The sequence below is a fragment of the Pithys albifrons genome, chromosome 2 (assembly GCF_047495875.1).
Source record: "Pithys albifrons albifrons isolate INPA30051 chromosome 2, PitAlb_v1, whole genome shotgun sequence".
Taxonomy (NCBI): domain Eukaryota; kingdom Metazoa; phylum Chordata; class Aves; order Passeriformes; family Thamnophilidae; genus Pithys; species Pithys albifrons.
The window spans coordinates 48,570,872-48,590,833 of NC_092459.1; the positions used below are offsets into that span (position 1 = coordinate 48,570,872).

Genomic DNA, 19,962 nt, shown 5'->3' on the forward strand with positions numbered 1-19,962 from the left:
TTGTCAGCATCAAGAATGAAACACTACCCGGAACTTCCTGACAACAAGCAGATCATCAACATTTTGAAATGGTAGAAGCAGATATGGGGACACCACTTTCTGACAGATAGTTGATGAGTTAGCTTTCACTAAATATTTTGCAGAGTAGCATCCACTCTTACCTTTAGGCATGGCTTTCTGAGCAACACACAGAGGCCATCACTGTTCTTGCTATAATAGTCAACCAAGTCATTCAGAGTTTTAAAAGTTTTCCTTCTGCTTAGAAAAAAGCCTCCTTCATCCAGCTTTCTGATCCTGTAGTGCTTCACAGATGCACCATCAAAAACTAAAAAGATTTAAATATATTAAGTTTCCAGAATTATAACAGTGGTACAATACCATTTATGACCAGACCATCATAATGGTCCTAAATATATTTATGAAGATGTTAAAATAAATTATTTTAGTTTCACATATAACAACCATAAAAACCCTCTTTCAAACTGAATCCCACTCTTCAGATAGCTTATTACTATCTGCCTCTGTCAGTCTGCAGTAACTGAGATCTAGGGATTACTGCTTGCACTGTAAGAATTGGTGTAGAAGTACTTCTGTGAGGCAGCTCATGTTTTCCATCTTTGAAGACACCCCAATCAGAAGCATCTTATTCACAGTAATCATTTAATCAGTTTTTAATATTTCCTTTATCAGGGTCAGCATTCCAAATAGGAGCTGCTGGGCTCTTGGGCAGTTTAGAGGAAACAGATATACCCTTCACATGGCCATAATTTCCTGAAAAGCACTCACATATTCCAAGGGTTTTTTTGAGTTTTGTGTGTGTTTGGAATATGTAAAAATCAGGTGAATAATGCTCTGTTTCAGGTAGTTGATTAACTCCTTTACAATGAAATGTGTTTTATTCTAATCTGTTGTTTCTTAATCATCAAGATTTTGCTCTCCTCACCTCCTGTAGGTTATTCACCTGTGTATCATGACCCTGTGACTATTGGAGCATTCTTTAGATGTGTCAGAAGTAAGGCTGGGCTGGGGAGCTGGACCTGGACCAGAACCAGATCAGGAAGGGACAAAAAATGCAGTCATTCATCTACTGCACTATTTAAGGAATATTAGGCTCAGAATTGCCATTTCTGGTATCTCCATTATACACAGTTTAGAGCAGTGATCTCCAAAGCAGGGCTCATGCAACCCAGGGAGTGCACAAGACAATACATTGTGGCATGAGAAAAAAAGTGGGCTTGTACCACTAAAATAAAATAAATATTTTTATAATACTGTTTATTTGATCTTTATCCCATCCTTTCTATTTTTTTTTGTGTATGCCCTACAACATACATAATGTATCAGTACAAGTAGTACATGTGTATATTTACCAAAAAAAATAAATATATATGTCTAGGGTGAATGCTCAAGAATCTTTTTTCGTGGGAGTGGTACACAAGCAAAAAGCTACCACTAGCTTAGAGATCTCATTTATAAAGGAATATTGGTAGTAGGAATGGTGGGCTGAGAATCATCAGAGAGGGCAGTTCAGAAGAGCTCAAAAGGTATTTAGTTGTATTTAGTGTCATTTAACAAGCCACTCCATTATTTAGACATCACTGTCCACTTTCAATGGGCAATTGAGACTTTATGTTACTTATAGAACTGTAACTGATTTAGCTCCTAACTATGCCACAGCTGTTAGCTCTAACATTAAGTGTTCCACAATAAGCCCAGCTGGTAATGAGGAAATCTTGACCATATAAAGTGTAACTTAAGAGGGAAGATTAAGTAGTTGGACAAATTTGCTGTGTCAAGCAGAAGATATATGCATCAGTACACAGAGGTTTTCTGACCCTAGGAATTTCAGAGCTCAATCAGGGTTACCAAGCTGTAAGATTAGGTGATAGACCACGATTTGAAAGAGTGAACAGAATTTTTTGCTGCCTGTTAAAGCTGGTTTGGGTTCAAGGTGAAGGGACAGACACAGTTAGGGTGGGGGCCAGTGAGATTGCAAATCAAGCCAAAAAGGAGAATGGTAATCATCTAGTGAGTCTGAGGATTGGCCAGAAGGAGGAACACTGGAGCAGGACTAAATGTGAAGCACCACATTTTGGAAAAAAGAAAGTAGCAATAGCTAAAAAAAAGGGCAGAAAAATCAGAGTGGTATCTCATTCTGCATTTAATGAAACAACACAGTGCTCTTCCATGATGAGCAGAGAAAGAGCTTTCAAGGGGAGGAGGATGCTCTTGTTGTTATCCTAGTCATCATCACCTAACTTTACACCTATCCAGCAGGTCAGGTGGTTCCTTTCACATCTATCAATCTGGGAGATCACCAATGTCTGGTCTCAGACTCCTCACGCAACACAGAAGTCTGAAAAGCAAAATGGAGTCACAGGGAAAGGCCTTCTGTTATTTCCGTCTTATTAACCTGCAGTACCTTTTAGTAGCCAAAATTTCAGCAAACAGATTCAGTTTTGTCACATTGACCAGTGGATACTTTTAGTTAAATAATTTAATGCAATTTTTTTTTCAATCATAAAAGCAGCCTTGGTCTGGTACATTTGAAAATGTAATTGTTGAAAAAATTGCTATTGCTCTTCTCTGAATTTACTACACCTGACAGACCCTTTATACTGTAACACTGCATGGATTTTGGCAAACACTTTGATTGTAACAGAAGAATGCTTAGTTGCATATTTTATGTAGAAAAATATATATAAAATTATTGTTTTCATGCAACTAAAAAAGTTGATATAAGGAATAATTGATTTTACCATTTAAGTGATCAAGTTAAAAAGGAAAATCTCTCCTTCCTTAAGTACTATTGTGGATAATCAAGTATTTTTTGTACTATGCTGTGCGATTGTCACCCCAGCCCACCAGAGGGCAGACAGGAGCTGTTCAACATATTCCTGAGATAGTAATTTTAGGGAGCTGAGAATTTAAAATTATGAAGACCAGGAAGGAGAATATTTATAAACAAAATCCAGATTATAAAGACAAACACATCACACTTTTCAAATGCCATTTCTTTTTAGCTTAAATCGTATTTTTAATTATAAAATTTATGCATATTTTTGTGATGTATCATTTGGAAATTGGGTTGAAAGAAAAAGAAACAAAGAGTAATTCAGTAACAACAGACTCAAAATTCAATGACTCTTCCAAAGTTCACAGGAAAACTGATCTGGACAAATTGAGAAGTCTTTATGAAGCATTGAATACAGGGACAACAGAATGACACTGTTAATTCAGTCTCAGTTGCACATCATAAATAATCTCAGTTGACTACCTGCTTTACTTATTAGCAGTATTGTAACTACTACTTGTGAAGCAGCCAACATTACTGCAGGAGCTGGTCTGAAGGATGTGCTCTAATTTCTCGAATGAGCCTTCTGATTGACAGCATCCAGGTCAGGCGGTGATATATGTAAAGAAGATGGAAAAAATTTCTGCATTGATATCATCTCTTCTTGTGATAAGCATCTGAGATTAGTGTAGTATTTGACAGCAGGTTGTTTACTTGTAACCCCAGGGCTGAGTCTGGCTGTACAACCGCACCACACACTTGCAGCTCTGTAACATGGTGTGGCTCCTCTGCCAAGACAATACTGAGCACATGTCACTCAGGGAAGAGCTAGTCATAACCCCTTCCAGTCAACCCTACACCCATGCCAAACTGCTAATCAGGACAGGATTGTGACTTCAGCTTCACTCAGCTTGACAGTAGCTGAGTTTGAAGATTGAAGTGGTTTTCTTCAGCTTGCCCTTTCCAAAAGAATTACAGCTCCTCATTAGATTTCTACACGGTTTCAGTTTAACAAAAGGATTCTCGTCTCCCTGCTACCCATCTTCATAAAGATGAACTAATTAGAAATAGATTTTGCTACCTGAAGAACGAGAATAAAATTATTTACTACTCCTTCCCATGGGCAGAAAAATATATGGTTGCACCAGCAGAACCAACATCTTCACCAAATTAATCATGGAGACGCTAACGCACCATTACCACCAGCAACAACGCGTCCCAACATCGCTCTGGTCAGCAATGCTACCCTAGAGCTGGCCACACAGCGCTGCCAGCATGAGCTCTGCTCAGTCTCCATGCCCAGGCGGGATGTGGTAGGAGGGTAACTCCTGAGATCACCCTCACCAGCACAGAACAGGTGTAGAGGCGAGGCAGATCTGAAATCATCATCTTACTATGGCCATGATTTCACAGTCCTGTGAGTCTGCTGCCTTACACAGTTACCTATTTTTCTTATGCTGAAATCCAGTCTGGCCTAGAGGGAACCACACAGAATTTTTTAGGAGTATGGAAAAAAAATTGAACACAAACTATTTACATTGTTATTGAATGCAATAAATCTTTTAGATACCATTGTTCAGTGATAGGCTAAGTAGAAAGTCTCCTGCTATCATAGGCAATGACCCTCAATTAAGCTGAGCACATCTAAATTATGGCTTTTAATTAAAAAGAGGCAATGTCTAAGATGGCACCAATGTGTTTAAAATTTAATACATTTCATACCAGATGCTGGAGTCATCAACATTAAAATCTGTCAACAACATGTGCATTTTTAAAATGGGAAAACCTATTTTTAAGATGTCAAACCCTTTAAATTATAGCAACACATCTCAGTGGCCTATCTGGTTTGATGAGTTTTTCATTTAACCATTTGCAGACGAGAAAAACCTTTCTGAATGTGACTTTTTGTTTTTAATTTAGATAGTTGCTTATTATCTACATCTTACAAACTGAGAGTTTCCCCAACAAGGTAAGTTAGAAGTGAAAAGTACTATTTTCATGGAAGGTAGGGGTTTTTCTTTTTCCTTTTTTTTTTTTCTGAGGAGATAATTTGTTTCTCTAATTAACATTAAGTCTCTTATACATTTCATGAGTATGAAATCAAGCAAGAAAGTCATAAAATCAGTTTATGTGTTCTTGGGTAAAATCTCTCTGGCGTTTAAATTTTTCTTCTTTTTTTAGCTTTATTACACCTAAATGTTAGGCTGGACAGAGAATTAAAACATTTTCTTAAAGACTTTAATTCTGAAAGCCAGGTTATCATTCTTCTAGCCATTAGCATCTACTCTGAAATAAAACTAAAAGATCAATAGAAGATAGAGAAAATCCAGCCAGACCTACAGAGGATGGGACTTTGGGAGTCTATTCTTTCTGCATCAAAAAAAATCGGAAAGAGAAATTAGGGGCATATTGGAAAATACCAGGTTTTGACTTCTCCTCTGTCAGTTTATCAGCTACCATGGAGATAGAAGCCATCCTTCTGCCTCAGCTTAGTGTCTTACAATTCCTTCTGATGGCACAAAGAATAAAGATGCATGAAAAACGCCTTCTCCATAGCATTTCGTGAACTAAAAAACCTTCCTTCCAATTAATACTTCCCACAACACAAACCTCTTCATTATTTGTTTTAGAATGCAGTAGCTTTCAAAAAAGCAGACAATAAGTAATAACATTATGGACATACAATGTCTAGACCATGATGGATACTATTATGTTGGAAGCACAAGAGCTTGCACACCACAGACACCACTTAGCCAAGCCTATTCAGTAACCAGCAAATAATATTTACCTACTGAGGATAAAGTAGCATCTTGAGGCTAAACTATATTCAAGTCTGGGAAGTTGCTAAAAGCAGCAGCACTGGGAAACCATGTCTCTAATACTGTCTACAGAGTTTATTCTCTTTCTTTGCCTAAAAGACCACAAATGTTTAATAAATCTAAGATGATACATATATACATGCATACACGCTCAGAGAACAACCCATGTTTGTGCATAAAGGAGAGCTGGGTCCTCTAGCTGCAGCCTTGCCTCTGTGCATATTATGTTCTTCAGTGCCACTCTTTCCTTCCTTCATCAAACAAATCACCATGAAACAAATCCACACTGATAGTTTCATATCTTGCTTCTATCGGTCATCATCAAATTTCTTGCTCCCTAATAAGCTTATACAGAAACCTGAAAAATGTCTACCACAGACTTTTATATTTTAATCAAATATACTAAATCAGAGCGAATAAATTTTCCATCCAAAATTGGTAAGGAAAAAACTAAACAGCAGCATCAAAGGATGATCTCATCCTACCACAAATGTTGGCCTAATATTTATTTTCATTTTCTTGGATTTTTCTCTGGAGTATCTCATAGTTTAACTGAAATATGTCTGTCTTCCTGTTATAGAAGTGGTTAATATGCAGATAAATAAGGAAGATTTTGAATCTTTCCTAAAAGCCTATAATAAAAAGAAATTGCTTGTCCACTCCCAAAAGCACAAGCAGAAGATTTTTCATTGATTTTTATTAAGGTGTCATATATTCAAGTGCCAGCATTAAAAAGATAATACAGACCTATCTGTACTTCTGTAATAAGACCACACTGTTATTGGTCTAGCCCAGTCCTTGGATGAAATCAATTCACTGATGAAGAACACTTGAAGGAAGCTGAAACCATGTTACAGAGCAGTAAGTTGGCACATGGAAAGAAAGCATTTTGAAAGGTCTTTGGCTATAACACAGTCCTTGGTTGAAAGTTTGTATGAACAAGAGTTGGGTCTGTCACAGCTCAGGAGCAGTCTGATTCCTTGCTGATGACAGTTTTCCTTTCAACACTTTATGTCAAGAACCAAATTCCTTGAGGGCAAACCGAAAACTATGGAGTGAACTCTCCCAGAATTATAAATATCACATTTATTTCACAAAATTCCCTGTACTTCGCTCCGCATTTCTTTGTCTTGACAATGAAAAGTAATCTTTCCATTACCACAAGATATTGAAGGTATATACCCTTTCCTTATAACTGGGAAAGAGAAACCAAGAATGTGTCAAAAATTCATTACACTGTGTTTCTGTGTAATGTTCAGAACATTTGAATGACAAAAGTATCCAGGCAAAAAAGAGTAATCATGAATGAAATTGCTTATGTACAAGGTGCCTCTTATTATACTGACATAATTCCACATATGACTACTTACCATTTATTCACAAACGTCAAGAGTCTTTGCAGGTGCCTGAAATTAATAGAGGTAGAGCTTGGGAGTGGAGCCCTTGTCTCAGGGACAACACTATGCTTGTGACTCACAGTTGTATGACAAGTTTGATGGAAGACGTTCACAGAAAACAACCAATGAACAACAACGTTTACTATCTAAAATGGCAAGTATTTACTGCATGAAAAAACCTGATGTACAAGTGAGGAAAATTATTAACAAATATGTGTCCTTATTTGATAATCTCTCAGATTCAAATAAAGGACTTAAATGAATTTCAAAATGCATCATCATCATAAATTTAATTTTTTGCTGATGCTTACAACTAACTTTTCAGTGAAACATGACTGATTCTAAAGTACAGCTTTGAAGATCTATCATTTTACCACTGAAAACAAATAAATATAAACCTAAGTGTGAGCTCTAGCAGAAATATTTTCCTTAAACTGCAGATATGTTCCAATATGCTTTTACTTTTATTTTATGCACTAATCAGAACAGTAGGGTACAACTGCAATGTAATTTTTTGTGATTTGATCATGAAAATACTGTATTTTAAGGCAGCTGACACACTGGAAGTACTAATCATAAAAAAGTTAATTTCTGTTCTGAGCATATTGATAAACTCTATAAAATATAAACTCAAATTACTCTTGCCAAGTTTTCTTTATGTATCTCCTGGGAAATAAGTATTGTTATAGACTTCATTTCATTTTCATGCCCACAGTTTATTGTTTCAAAAATGAAAAAACCCAAATCACCTGAGAAATTTTTAAAGAATTGCTTCAGATGAAAAACTAGGATATACCTGAGAGTGAGTATTCGCCCTTTAGACTTTCACTTTCTCGGATTAGGAAGGCTCCTGCCTGGTTTCCAGGGTATGACAGTTGTCTCTCAGCATCTGCTCGTTTGGTTGAGCCAAAGAACCATCTGAACAAATAAAAACCATTAATTTTACCATTCAGTGAAACATATCAGGATGACAGTTTAGCTTTTATAAACATGCTGCATATTTACTAAGAGATAATCTGTGCTATGCTAATTAAATAGCAATAGTATGCAGAAAAAAACCCAAGAACTACACAACAAATTTACTGCTAGGAAATATTGCTTACACATTTGAGTGAAATCTGGATTTTACTACTAATGGAAAGTCTTACCGATTTCAAGGGAACAAGCATTCAGAAGTGACAGACTGGTCTTGTTCCAGAAAAAAAATCACCAAGAAACTTTGCTAAGGCTACAGTGGCAGAAAGTGATACCAAGGCCAGTGATGCCACTTGAACTATGTAGAGGTGCAAGTATGCGCTAACATTGCAACATCTTAAAAGCCAAAAGTGCAAAAGGGCTCTCAGGTTCCAAGGTGTAAATCAGCCTGCAACCTTCCCCATTTCACTGCCACATCAATACCTCCAGGGAGTTACTGGTAATTTTTCAGCTCTGCTGCTGTTTGGCAAACAAAACCAGTATGTTGCTCAAGTCACTACAAACACCTCAATATCTGTGTTCTGTGAAAATCTACTTCCACCTATGCCTTTTAAAACATATTTTTCCTCTCTCAGTAAAACCTGTAGTTCACAAAGGCTTGTTCAAGCAATAGTTTTAGTTTCCTCCTCCGAAGCTACTATTAGCTCTTTTGCTGTTTTTCACTGATTTAAATTAAATGTAAATAAGACAGAGATGAGTCAGCATTTTCAGCTGGGGCAGCATTCAGCTTCCTTCCAACAAACATGCAAAGCTTTTTCCAAGATTAACTCCACCCCTTATTTGAAGCAAATGGTGATAAATAGGTATCAGAAATATGCCATATACTCATAGGAGAACGCTTTTTAAATTAATCACAGCTAAGCCTATTATGCAAACTTTAAATATAAATCAATGTATCACATCATGAATAAATTGTGTATTCAGTTAACTACTTGCTTTGTCAATTACTAGTGAAAAGTACTGAAGGAGTCATCAGCACACCACTTTAGTATATGCAAAGCATTAATCATCAAGTGGAATGGGGGAAATAAATGAGAATGTTGGGTGACACCTTGGCTGAGCAAGCATGAGGACTGATAAATGGGTTTTTATTAATAAAGAGGAAATAAGAAGAGGAAAATAGAGATGGCGCTAACAGACACGGAAGTACTTTGTTAAAAAAAGAAAATGAAAGACAGATATTCCAGACTATATTCCAGACTATATTCCTGTACTCTGATCTGAACACGATTTGGATAAAATAGACCTTGATACATATTTGGCAAGGAAAGTAATCTCATTAGAAAGCTAAAATGTGTTAGTCATAATTTTAATTAGTTAAATGTGTTCATTAATTAAACGAATTAATTTAATTAATTCATTATTTAGACTGTAAAACTAAGTAATGAATAAATATTCAAATTCTTGAGTGAGGTTCTTGTCAAAGGAATGAGAGTACAGAGTACAAGTTCAACTCTATTCCAGTCCTAAAGAAAACCTGTCTGCCCTAGAAGCTGAATTAGAATCTCTGAATTTTCTAAATATACCTGCTCTGACAGTAACGTCTGAAAACCAAAAAACTGTATGATCTGGAAAAAAAGGACTAATATTTTTCTCCTTGAACCCTAAGATATCACTTAGTAGTGTTCAAAGTGACTGATTCTCATAAGAGTGTATAAGAAGAGGTGTTTAATTTTGTTCATTCTTTCTTCATGGGTTAAGAAGAGAGCATCTTTTCCAAAGAATTTAATTTTGCACCAAACCCAAAATAGCTTCCAATTCATTATTAGCAAGATTAAATTTTATGGACAGTCAAAATACAGTCTTTACTTGATTCAATATTTGAACATACACTGTTAGTTACTCAAATTACTAAAGCTGAAAACATGAGTAATAATACAATGTATGCAATAAGAGGAAGTTGTTGGTTTATTTTGGAAATACAAATTAAAATAGTATTATGCTGCCTATGTAGAGTCATGTCTACAATACAAGCCACGATTTTGGAAAATAATACAAAAGTACATCATATTTAGGCATAAGTATCTGGTTTTTTGACTTTAAAACATTTCAAATTATATGCTTACTTTAATTTGGTTCAAAAAACTTCATTTAAATTGATATGAAATTACCATTAAAGGTTATATGGAGGATATATATGTAGGTTTTGACTCCAGATAAACTTAGCAGTTTAAAAGATTGTAACTTGAAAATGAGATAATTAGGGCAAAATTATTTTAGAAGGTGTCATTGAAGCATTATTATGGAGAGTGAAAAGTGGACAGATATTGTATATTACCTAATTTGCCTGACTTTATATGATCTGTTTAAAATGATTCAGAAAAATATAGGGAAAATTACTTTTAATAGCACTTGACAATCTGAATCTTAGTTCAAAGTCATAGAACTAAGTTAACAATAATAATATATAGTACCAAAAGCAAAACTGATTGTGAAATAACAACCCCTTAACTTTAAAGAAAATAATTTAATTTGTTATTCACTTTTTTTTTTAACAAAAGCACATTTGAATTTAAAGTAGTATTTTCACCATAATGGAATTTAAAATTCCTTTTATAGAGTGTGAGGAGCTTATTTCAATTTCTAGCAATTGAATTTATGCTTGTCCTAGTTCAGCAGGAGGGACCAGCTAACCCTGTGTGGGGGTGATCAAAGCTGTGTATTCTACCCCCTCTAATCATTCCCCAAGGACAATGGGCCATTAGCAGCAGCTGCCCAGGGAGCCATTATCACCTTCACACCCAGCCTGAGGGGGGCGGAGCTGCTAATGGGCCATCAACAGCTCAACACCCCCTGGCTCCCAGAGTCAATCACCCATTGTGTGAGTCCCCGCCCAGGGGGAGGGACTGAGTGCTCCCTGAGGGTACATAAGTGGTGGGTAAGAAGACCTCGGGTACTTCTCGTCGGATCCAGAGCAGCAGCAGGACCTCGACAGGAGGAGATCACCGCTCTCGCCCAGACCACAGCCCTCGCCTGCACCAACAGGTCTTTCTTTTCCTTTTGCTCTGGACTTGGGGGAGCCACAGGGGTCTCAGCACAAGGGCAAACAAACCCCCTTGGGTTTGTGCCCCAGGACACTGGGTTATACTGCTGGGGTATTGTGAGTTGAAAGCAATTTCCCTTGTGTGTCAGTGTTGCTATAATAATATTATTATTAAATTTTAGCTCTGACTTATAATCTCTCTCGTGGTGAGTTCATTCTCCCTTGCTGGTTCACCTTCAAACCAGCACATCTTTTGGCGCCCAACGTGGGGCACGAGAGAGAAGTCAGAACTACAATTTCATTTTGTGTATTTGGGTACAGAAACTCCCTGACTACCATGTTGCTTGATGCATTCATGTGGATGGTGTATCTGGGCCTGTTCATATTTCGACACATGGGGAACCATGTGCCTGTTTTGATGCTCTCTTTAATACCAGGGAGAAGGATCAAAATTGCTTTATTAATATACTATGTTTATGTTGTCATAACATCAGAAGCAATGAATTTCATTGTGAATGTATATTCAGTCTGGTGTGCCTGTCCTGGTTTGGGTTGTTACCTCTGGGGTCTCATTAAAAATAGCACCCAGACTGTGGGGAAAACAGGCGGAGATGGTTACTTCCACCTTTTCACCTCTGCTACAACAATCATTGAAAATATTGAGCTTCCTTTTGATGTTAGGGACAGCATAATCCTGCTGTTAGTGTTGCTTTGTCTCCTCTGTACTGTATACACCATGTTTAGGGTCAGAACTGGGCTCTCTAAGGAGACTTGCTGGAGGCCTACCCTGGGAGCGGATGATGTTGAGTGGCTCGGGAAGTGGGAAGATATGGGCCAGTATTTGGAGACCTTCTCTCCTCAAATGATCTGGAAATTCACCCCGGAACAACTGCAGGACCCTGCCAAAATGCTAAGCTATGTGAAAGGAAGATGCTCTGGTAGTCCCAGAGATGTGCAGCTCACAGCAACCTGCTGGGCCCTGGCCACTGCCTACCGCACACTGCTTGGTGTGGTACAGCATCATCAGGAGGAGGAGAAAAGGAGCAAATCCACAGGCACCATGTCCACCCAAACCACGTCTGAGCCAGTGAGGAAGAGAGATACATCAATCAGCACCATGTCCAGCCAGACCATGACTGAGCCAGAGAGGAAGAGAGATACATCAACTAGCGCCATGTCCACCCAGACCATGACTGAGCCAGAGAGGAAGAGAGATACATCAACTAGCGCCATGTCCACCCAGACCATGACTGAGCCAGAGAGGAAGAGAGATACATCAACTAGCGCCATGTCCACCCAGACCATGACTGAGCCAGAGAGGAAGAGAGATACATTAACCAGTGCCATGTCCACCCAGACCATGACTGAGCCAGAGAGGAAGAGAGATACATCAACCAGCACCATGTCCACACAAACCACGGAGGAGCCAGAAGGACAACAGAAACCGATAGCAGTTGCCCCTGTCCAGAAAAGAAAATCAAAGACCAAATCAGTTCGTATAGTGCATGACGAGGAAGAGTCAGGACCTTCATCTCAAGCAGAAGAAATGGAGCCAGAAATAATCACCCGGTCCCTATCCCTGGGAGAGCTGCGTGAGCTCCGGAGAGAGTTCACACGACAGGCAAATGAGTCCATCTTGACCTGGCTACTTCGAATCTGGGATGCTGCAGCCAATGATACCATTCTAGATGGGAGTGAGGCAAGGCAGCTGGGATCCCTGTCTCGAGATGTTGTCATTGATCAGGGCATTGGAAAGAGACAGGAAACTCTCAGCCTCTGGCGGCGACTGTTGTCAAGCGTGAGGGAGAGATATCTTTGTAAGGAGGACCTCCACGTACAGCAAGGACAGTGGAACACGATGGAACAAGGTATCCGGTGCTTAAGGGAATTAGCCGTACTGGAGATAATCTTTTCAGAGGATGAGAGATTCCCTAAAAGTCCAGATGGTGTCCAGTGCACATCCCAGATGTGGTTAAAATTTGCACGACTTGGGCCAGAAATGTATTCTCGCTACCTTGCAACATTGCAGTGGAGAGAGGGAGAAGACAAGGTGGGTGCACTGGTCAGCAAACTCAGGATTTATGAAGACACTGTCACTGCTCCATTACGAGCCCATGTCTCAGCTGTGGAAACAAAACTGGCTGAACTGGAAGAGAAGATTAAGGAAGGACTCTTCCATATCTCTCCAGAACAAACAAGAGTCTCCGCCATCAGAAGCAGGCGTCTTCCAGCTAAGGAGAAAGGGTACACTCCACGCGGCAATCTGTGGTTTTACCTCCATGAGCATGGAGAAGATATGAGGAAGTGGGATGGGAAACCCACCTCTTCCTTAGCAGCTCGGGTACGTGAATTGCAAAGAGGCACAACTAACACAGGGAATTCTTCAAGGTTGAAGGCTGCTCCGGTCTCTCGTGGGCAAGGCTCCAGACAGTATAGGAATGATGATGTTATGCCCGATCCTCTTGAAGGAACCTCCCGGTCATATTCACAGGGAGAGCGCAGTGAATACCATGACCAGAACTAGGGGGGCCCTGCCTCTAGCCAGGTAGAGGAGAGGGACAATCGGGTTTATTGGACTGTGTGGATTCGGTGGCCTGGCTCATCAGACCCACAGAAATACAAAGCTTTAGTGGACACTGGCGCACAATGCACGTTGATGCCATCAGGATACGTCGGGGCAGAATCCATCTCTATTTCTGGGGTAACAGGGGGATCCCAACAGCTGACTGTACTGGAAGCTGAAGTCAGCTTGACTGGCAAGGAATGGCATAGACACCCCATTGTGACTGGTCCAGAAGCCCCGTGTATCCTTGGCATAGACTACCTGAGGAATGGATATTTCAAAGACCCAAAGGGACTGCGTTGGGCCTTTGGCATAGCTGCTGTGGAGACAGAGGAAATCAGACAGCTGAGCACCTTGCCTGGCCTCTCAGAGGACCCTTCTGCTGTAGGACTGCTGAAAGTTGAAGAACAATTGGTACCGCTGGCCACAGCCACAGTGCACCGTCGGCAATACCGCACTGACCGAGACTCTGTGACCCCCATACACAAGATGATTCGTGAGCTGGAGAGCCAAGGGGTGGTCAGCAAGACTCACTCACCCTTTAATAGCCCCATATGGCCAGTACGAAAGTCCAGTGGAGAGTGGAGGCTGACAGTGGATTACCGTGGTCTCAATGAGGTCACACCCCCCCTGAGTGCCGCTGTGCCGGACATGCTGGAGCTTCAGTATGAGCTGGAGTCCAAGGCAGCCAAGTGGTATGCCACCATCGACATTGCCAATGCCTTTTTCTCCATTCCGTTGGCAGCAGAGTGCAGGCCGCAGTTCGCTTTCACCTGGAAGGGGGTGCAGTACACCTGGAATCGACTGCCCCAGGGGTGGAAACACAGTCCCACCATTTGCCATGGACTGATCCAGACTGCATTGGAAAAGGGTGAGGCTCCAGAACATCTACAGTACATCGATGACATCATTGTATGGGGGAACACAGCAGGGGAGGTTTTTGAGAAAGGAAAGAAGATAATCCAGATTCTCCTAAGAGCTGGTTTTGCCATTAAACGAAGTAAGGTCAAGGGACCTGCTCAGGAAATTCAGTTCCTAGGAGTGAAGTGGCAAGACGGGCGTCGTCAGATTCCAACAGAGGTGATCAACAAAATAGCAGCTATGTCCCCACCGACCAGCAAGAAGGAAACTCAGGCTTTCCTAGGCGCCGTGGGCTTTTGGAGGATGCATATCCCTGAGTACAGTCAGATTGTAAGCCCTCTCTACCTTGTGACACGGAAGAAAAATGATTTCCAGTGGGGCCCTGAACAACAACAAGCCTTTGAGCAGATTAAACAGGAGATTACCCATGCAGTAGCCCTTGGGCCAGTCAGGACAGGACAGGATGTGAAGAATGTGCTCTACACCGCAGCCGGGGAGAATGGCCCATCCTGGAGCCTCTGGCAGAAAGTACCTGGGGAGACTCGAGGACGACCGCTGGGATTCTGGAGTCGGGGATACAAAGGATCTGAGGCCAGCTACACCCCAACTGAGAAAGAGATCCTGGCAGCTTATGAAGGAGTTCGAGCTGCCTCAGAAGTGATTGGCACTGAGGCACAGCTCATCCTGGCACCCCGACTACCAGTGTTGGGCTGGATGTTCAAAGGAAAAGCTCCTTCTACCCATCACGCCACTGATGCCACATGGAGTAAGTGGATCGCTCTGATCACGCAGCGAACCCGGATAGGGAATCCTAATCGCCCTGGGATTTTGGAAATCATCACCAACTGGCCAGAAGGTGAGAGTTTCGGATTGTCCTCTGAAGAAGAAGAGGAGCAGGTGACACGAGCTGAGGAGGCCCCACCATATAACCAGCTACCAGAAGAGGAGAAGCGATATGCTCTCTTCACAGATGGCTCTTGCCGCATTGTAGGGACAAGCCGGAAATGGAAAGCAGCTGTATGGAGTCCTACACGTCGAGTTGCAGAAGCGACTGAAGGACAAGGTGGATCAAGTCAGGTTGCAGAGCTGAAAGCTGTTCAGCTGGCTTTGGATATCGCTGAACGAGAGAAGTGGCCAAGACTCTACCTTTACACTGACTCGTGGATGGTGGCCAATGCTCTGTGGGGATGGCTGGAGCGCTGGAGAAAGGCCGGCTGGCAGCGCAAAGGGAAACCCATCTGGGCGGCTGAGATGTGGCAGGACATCGCTGCCCGGGTAGAGAAGCTGAGTGTGAAGGTCCGTCACGTAGATGCTCATGTACCTAAGAGCCGGGCTAATGAGGAGCATCGTAACAACAAGCAGGTGGATCGAGCTGCCAGGATTGAAGTCTCTCAGGTGGATCTGGATTGGCAGCATAAAGGTGAATTGTTTCTAGCCCGATGGGCCCATGATGCCTCTGGTCATCAAGGCAGAGATGCGACATACAGATGGGCTCGTGACCGAGGGGTGGATCTAACCATGGACAGTGTCTCACAGGTTATCCACGACTGTGACACATGTGCTGCCATCAAGCAGGCCAAGCGGGTGAAGCCTCTATGGTATGGTGGACGGTGGTCGAAATACAGGTATGGGGAAGCCTGGCAAGTTGATTACATCACACTTCCCCAAACACGCCAAGGCAAGCGCTATGTGCTGACCATGGTAGAGGCAACCACTGGATGGCTGGAGACATACCCCGTATCTCACGCCACTGCCCGGAATACCATCCTGGGCCTTGAGAAACAAGTCCTGTGGAGACACGGCACCCCAGAGAGAATAGAGTCTGACAACGGCACCCACTTCAAGAACAGCCTCATAGACACCTGGGCCAGAGAGCACGGCATTGAGTGGGTGTATCATATCCCCTACCATGCTCCAGCTGCCGGGAAAGTTGAGCGATGTAATGGACTGCTGAAAACAACCTTGAAGGCGTTGGGTGGGGGAACTTTCAAACACTGGGAGCTGCATTTGGCAAAGGCCACCTGGTTGGTCAACACTCGGGGCTCCATCAATCGAGCTGGCCCTGCCCAATCAGAACTCTTGAATACTGTAGATGGAGATAAAGTCCCTGTGGTCCATATGAGAGGTATGTTAGGAAAGACTGTTTGGGTGAGTCCCACCTCAAACAAAGGCAAACCCATCCGAGGGATTGTCTTTGCTCAAGGACCTGGTTGCACTTGGTGGGTAATGCAAAAAGATGGAGAAACACGTTGTGTACCACAAGGGGACCTAATTTTGAGCGAGAAGAGTTTGTAATGTTTCATTGCATTTATGTATATATATATATGTATAGGTAAAAAGGGGATTAATTTGGGAATGACTAGATGGAGTAGAATAAGGGGTGGATAATGTCCTAGTTCAGCAGGAGGGACCAGCTAACCCTGTGTGGGGGTGATCAAAGCTGTGTATTCTACCCCCTCTAATCATTCCCCAAGGACAATGGGCCATTAGCAGCAGCTGCCCAGGGAGCCATTATCACCTTCACACCCAGCCTGAGGGGGGCGGAGCTGCTAATGGGCCATCAACAGCTCAACACCCCCTGGCTCCCAGAGTCAATCACCCATTGTGTGAGTCCCCGCCCAGGGGGAGGGACTGAGTGCTCCCTGAGGGTACATAAGTGGTGGGTAAGAAGACCTCGGGTACTTCTCGTCGGATCCAGAGCAGCAGCAGGACCTCGACAGGAGGAGATCACCGCTCTCGCCCAGACCACAGCCCTCGCCTGCACCAACAGGTCTTTCTTTTCCTTTTGCTCTGGACTTGGGGGAGCCACAGGGGTCTCAGCACAAGGGCAAACAAACCCCCTTGGGTTTGTGCCCCAGGACACTGGGTTATACTGCTGGGGTATTGTGAGTTGAAAGCAATTTCCCTTGTGTGTCAGTGTTGCTATAATAATATTATTATTAAATTTTAGCTCTGACTTATAATCTCTCTCGTGGTGAGTTCATTCTCCCTTGCTGGTTCACCTTCAAACCAGCACAATGCTTCAAAAGGCTTAATATTTTTCTTCACCCAAAAGTGTGTATCTCAGAGGGAAAAGTGCTTGAAAAAGTAATTATGAATCAAAGGAATTGCTCCCCATGAGATATTGGTCTGCAGGATACAAAAGTCAGACCACAACCAACACACAAACCTTAGAGTAAATCATTTTGTGTTTTATAGCTCAAAGACAGATGAAGGTTTTGATACAACACTTGGAAAAACAAAACTAAAGATGAAGCACTATCCATTGCAGGAGTTAAGTAACCAGCACTTCAGTACACATTATGGATACACAGTATCACTCTGAACCTCAGCCAGATCATTTTGGGTCATGATGGTCAGTGAAGGATCAGTAGATTATCACATATGGCACAAATGAGTGCATTCAGAATTAGGCATAATTTCCCATTTCTAGCAGGAACTGTCTGGCTAGCACAGCAATAGTGCTCTTCTGTCAGTGAGACCCAGGAACGTGCTCTCTTGGCCAACACTGCATCCAACACCCCAACTCCCTCTCCAGTGTACCACGCCAGATCTGTGTTTTGGGGATTGTTTCTAAGCAGCTTTCTCAAAATCCCTTGTTTCCACCATTATTCACAACTATCAGGAATCTCTTAATTTAAAACTCCAGGGTACTTCCAGGTCACTTCTGGCCACCATGTAGGGGAGGACTTTGGGGACACAAAACATGACCTTCATGTAGGTCACATGAAGGTCACACAATCCTCACTTGTTGCAGATGTTGCTCAGTATTGGAATACCAGTGAGATTGGTTGTGGTTATTGAGAGCATAGTAGTCACATCTCTATTGGACATCAATTCCACTAACAGTTTTTGATTACAGGATTACCATCATGGATCATACCAGGCTTTGTCATGGGATGTTCCCTGAATATGACAGTATCACTGCTGAAAGTTTCCTCCAGCAAAGGAACATATGTAACTTCATCTCACTGAAGGCTGGTGGTTATACTAGAAAGGCAATTTTTTAAAGAAACAGAGATCATAAAATCACAGAATCACAGAATATGCTGAGATGGAAACTACCTACAAGGATCACCAAGCCCAACCCTCAGCATTGCACAGGGTGATTCCCAAGAGTCACAATCATGTTACCTTATGCTTACTCCTGCCTACCCATTCAGTCCAGTCTGAATTAAGATGGAGTCATGAGTTCAATAGAAGTAGTGTTTAGCTGGCTCCATCATCACCTCTCTCAACTAGTCTGGGAATTACAGGCTCTTTTTCTATCCTGAAATTAACTCTATCCAACACAAAAAGTTGAACCCAAAAATGCATTCCCCACCCTACTCCAGATGGTAAAGCTCTCAGGGGAAATACTTTTTTGGCAACTTGCCATTCCTTGGACAGCCCTTTTACAGACCCCTCACCTCCCTACACTGAAGTTCTCTGCTTGGTCTCTCCTAAATCCCTATCATGCTAAACCCTGACTCTAAGACAAGGTGTTTGCTGAGCCTTAACCAAAGCACTGCAGTCACGGGCCAGACAAAATACTTCTTGGGACACAAGTCTTTACTATGGCAGCCTCTTTGCAGTTACTCTTCAACAGAAATTCTAAATTCATGATTAAGGACTCTGTGTGCATCTCCCTTTTGGGTGCAAGATCCTCATGACCAATCTAAACACCAGCTCTGAAATAACAGCTATACTGACTTCCCTGGAAATTTCAGCAGATCCCTCACTGCTCTTTTATGGTCCACACTGATGACCAGCAGAGAAAATGATGTGAAAGTTCTGACTATTTCACCCATTTCCATTAGAGCTCACCAGAACACAGCTTCCCACCATTATCCTCTACCATTCATTATGGCTAGGCTTCGCGAACGAAAATTTGGGAAGGGCACTACCCACACTTGCTGCAAGTGTGCTGGTGGCTAAAAAGGCAGGTCTGGTCACAAAAGGCACAGTGGAAAGTCTCCTTAGCTGATATTGGTGAGGAACAGTTCTTTCTGCGTTGTCTTTTTTCCTCAAGACTGACTCTGCACGCATTCTCAAAGGAAGCAGCAGCGTTGTGAATGGTGTGTCTCCATGAATACCGACTGGAGGCCAGAGTGGACCATTGGTGGCAGTCAATATGGCCAAGGCTGAGGTGTTGTTTCAGGGAGTCCTTGTATCTCTTCTTCGGGGCTCCTCTCTTGCGGCAGCCGGTGGCGAGTTCACCATAGAGCACAATCTTCGGAAGGCGGTGATCCTCCATCCTGGAGATGTGCCCTGCCCAGTGCAGCTGCGTTCTCATCAGTATGGCCTCAATACTGGTAACTCCTGTCTGTTCAAGAACAGACACATTCATCATGTAATCTGACCAGTGGATGTTTAGGATTGTACGGAGGCAGCGCTGATGGAAGCGTTCGAGAATGTACAGGATTAAAGTCAGAATTAACTCCACAATGTCATATCTGAAGTCAGTGAATTTGCTTTAATAACTAGCTGTGGCTGGGATAAGGGGGGGATTATTTCAGTTTCTCATTCAAGCTGCAGAACACTGGAGGTAAGCTAAGGCTAGAATCAGAGGTCTGTGACATACTCTTAAT

General features: G+C 42.0%; 1 protein-coding gene across 1 annotated transcript in view; it reads right to left on the reverse strand.

Annotated features, from left to right (window-relative positions):
* FRK (fyn related Src family tyrosine kinase) overlaps positions 1-19,962 on the reverse strand; it is a 56,346-nt gene that overhangs the window by 21,308 nt on the left and 15,076 nt on the right. The window contains exons 2-3 of the mRNA XM_071548936.1: positions 7,807-7,928; positions 162-325 (exon numbers count right to left, since the gene is read on the reverse strand). Of these exons, the coding sequence (XP_071405037.1) occupies positions 162-325; positions 7,807-7,928 (286 nt within the window). The remainder of the gene's footprint in view (positions 1-161; positions 326-7,806; positions 7,929-19,962) is intronic.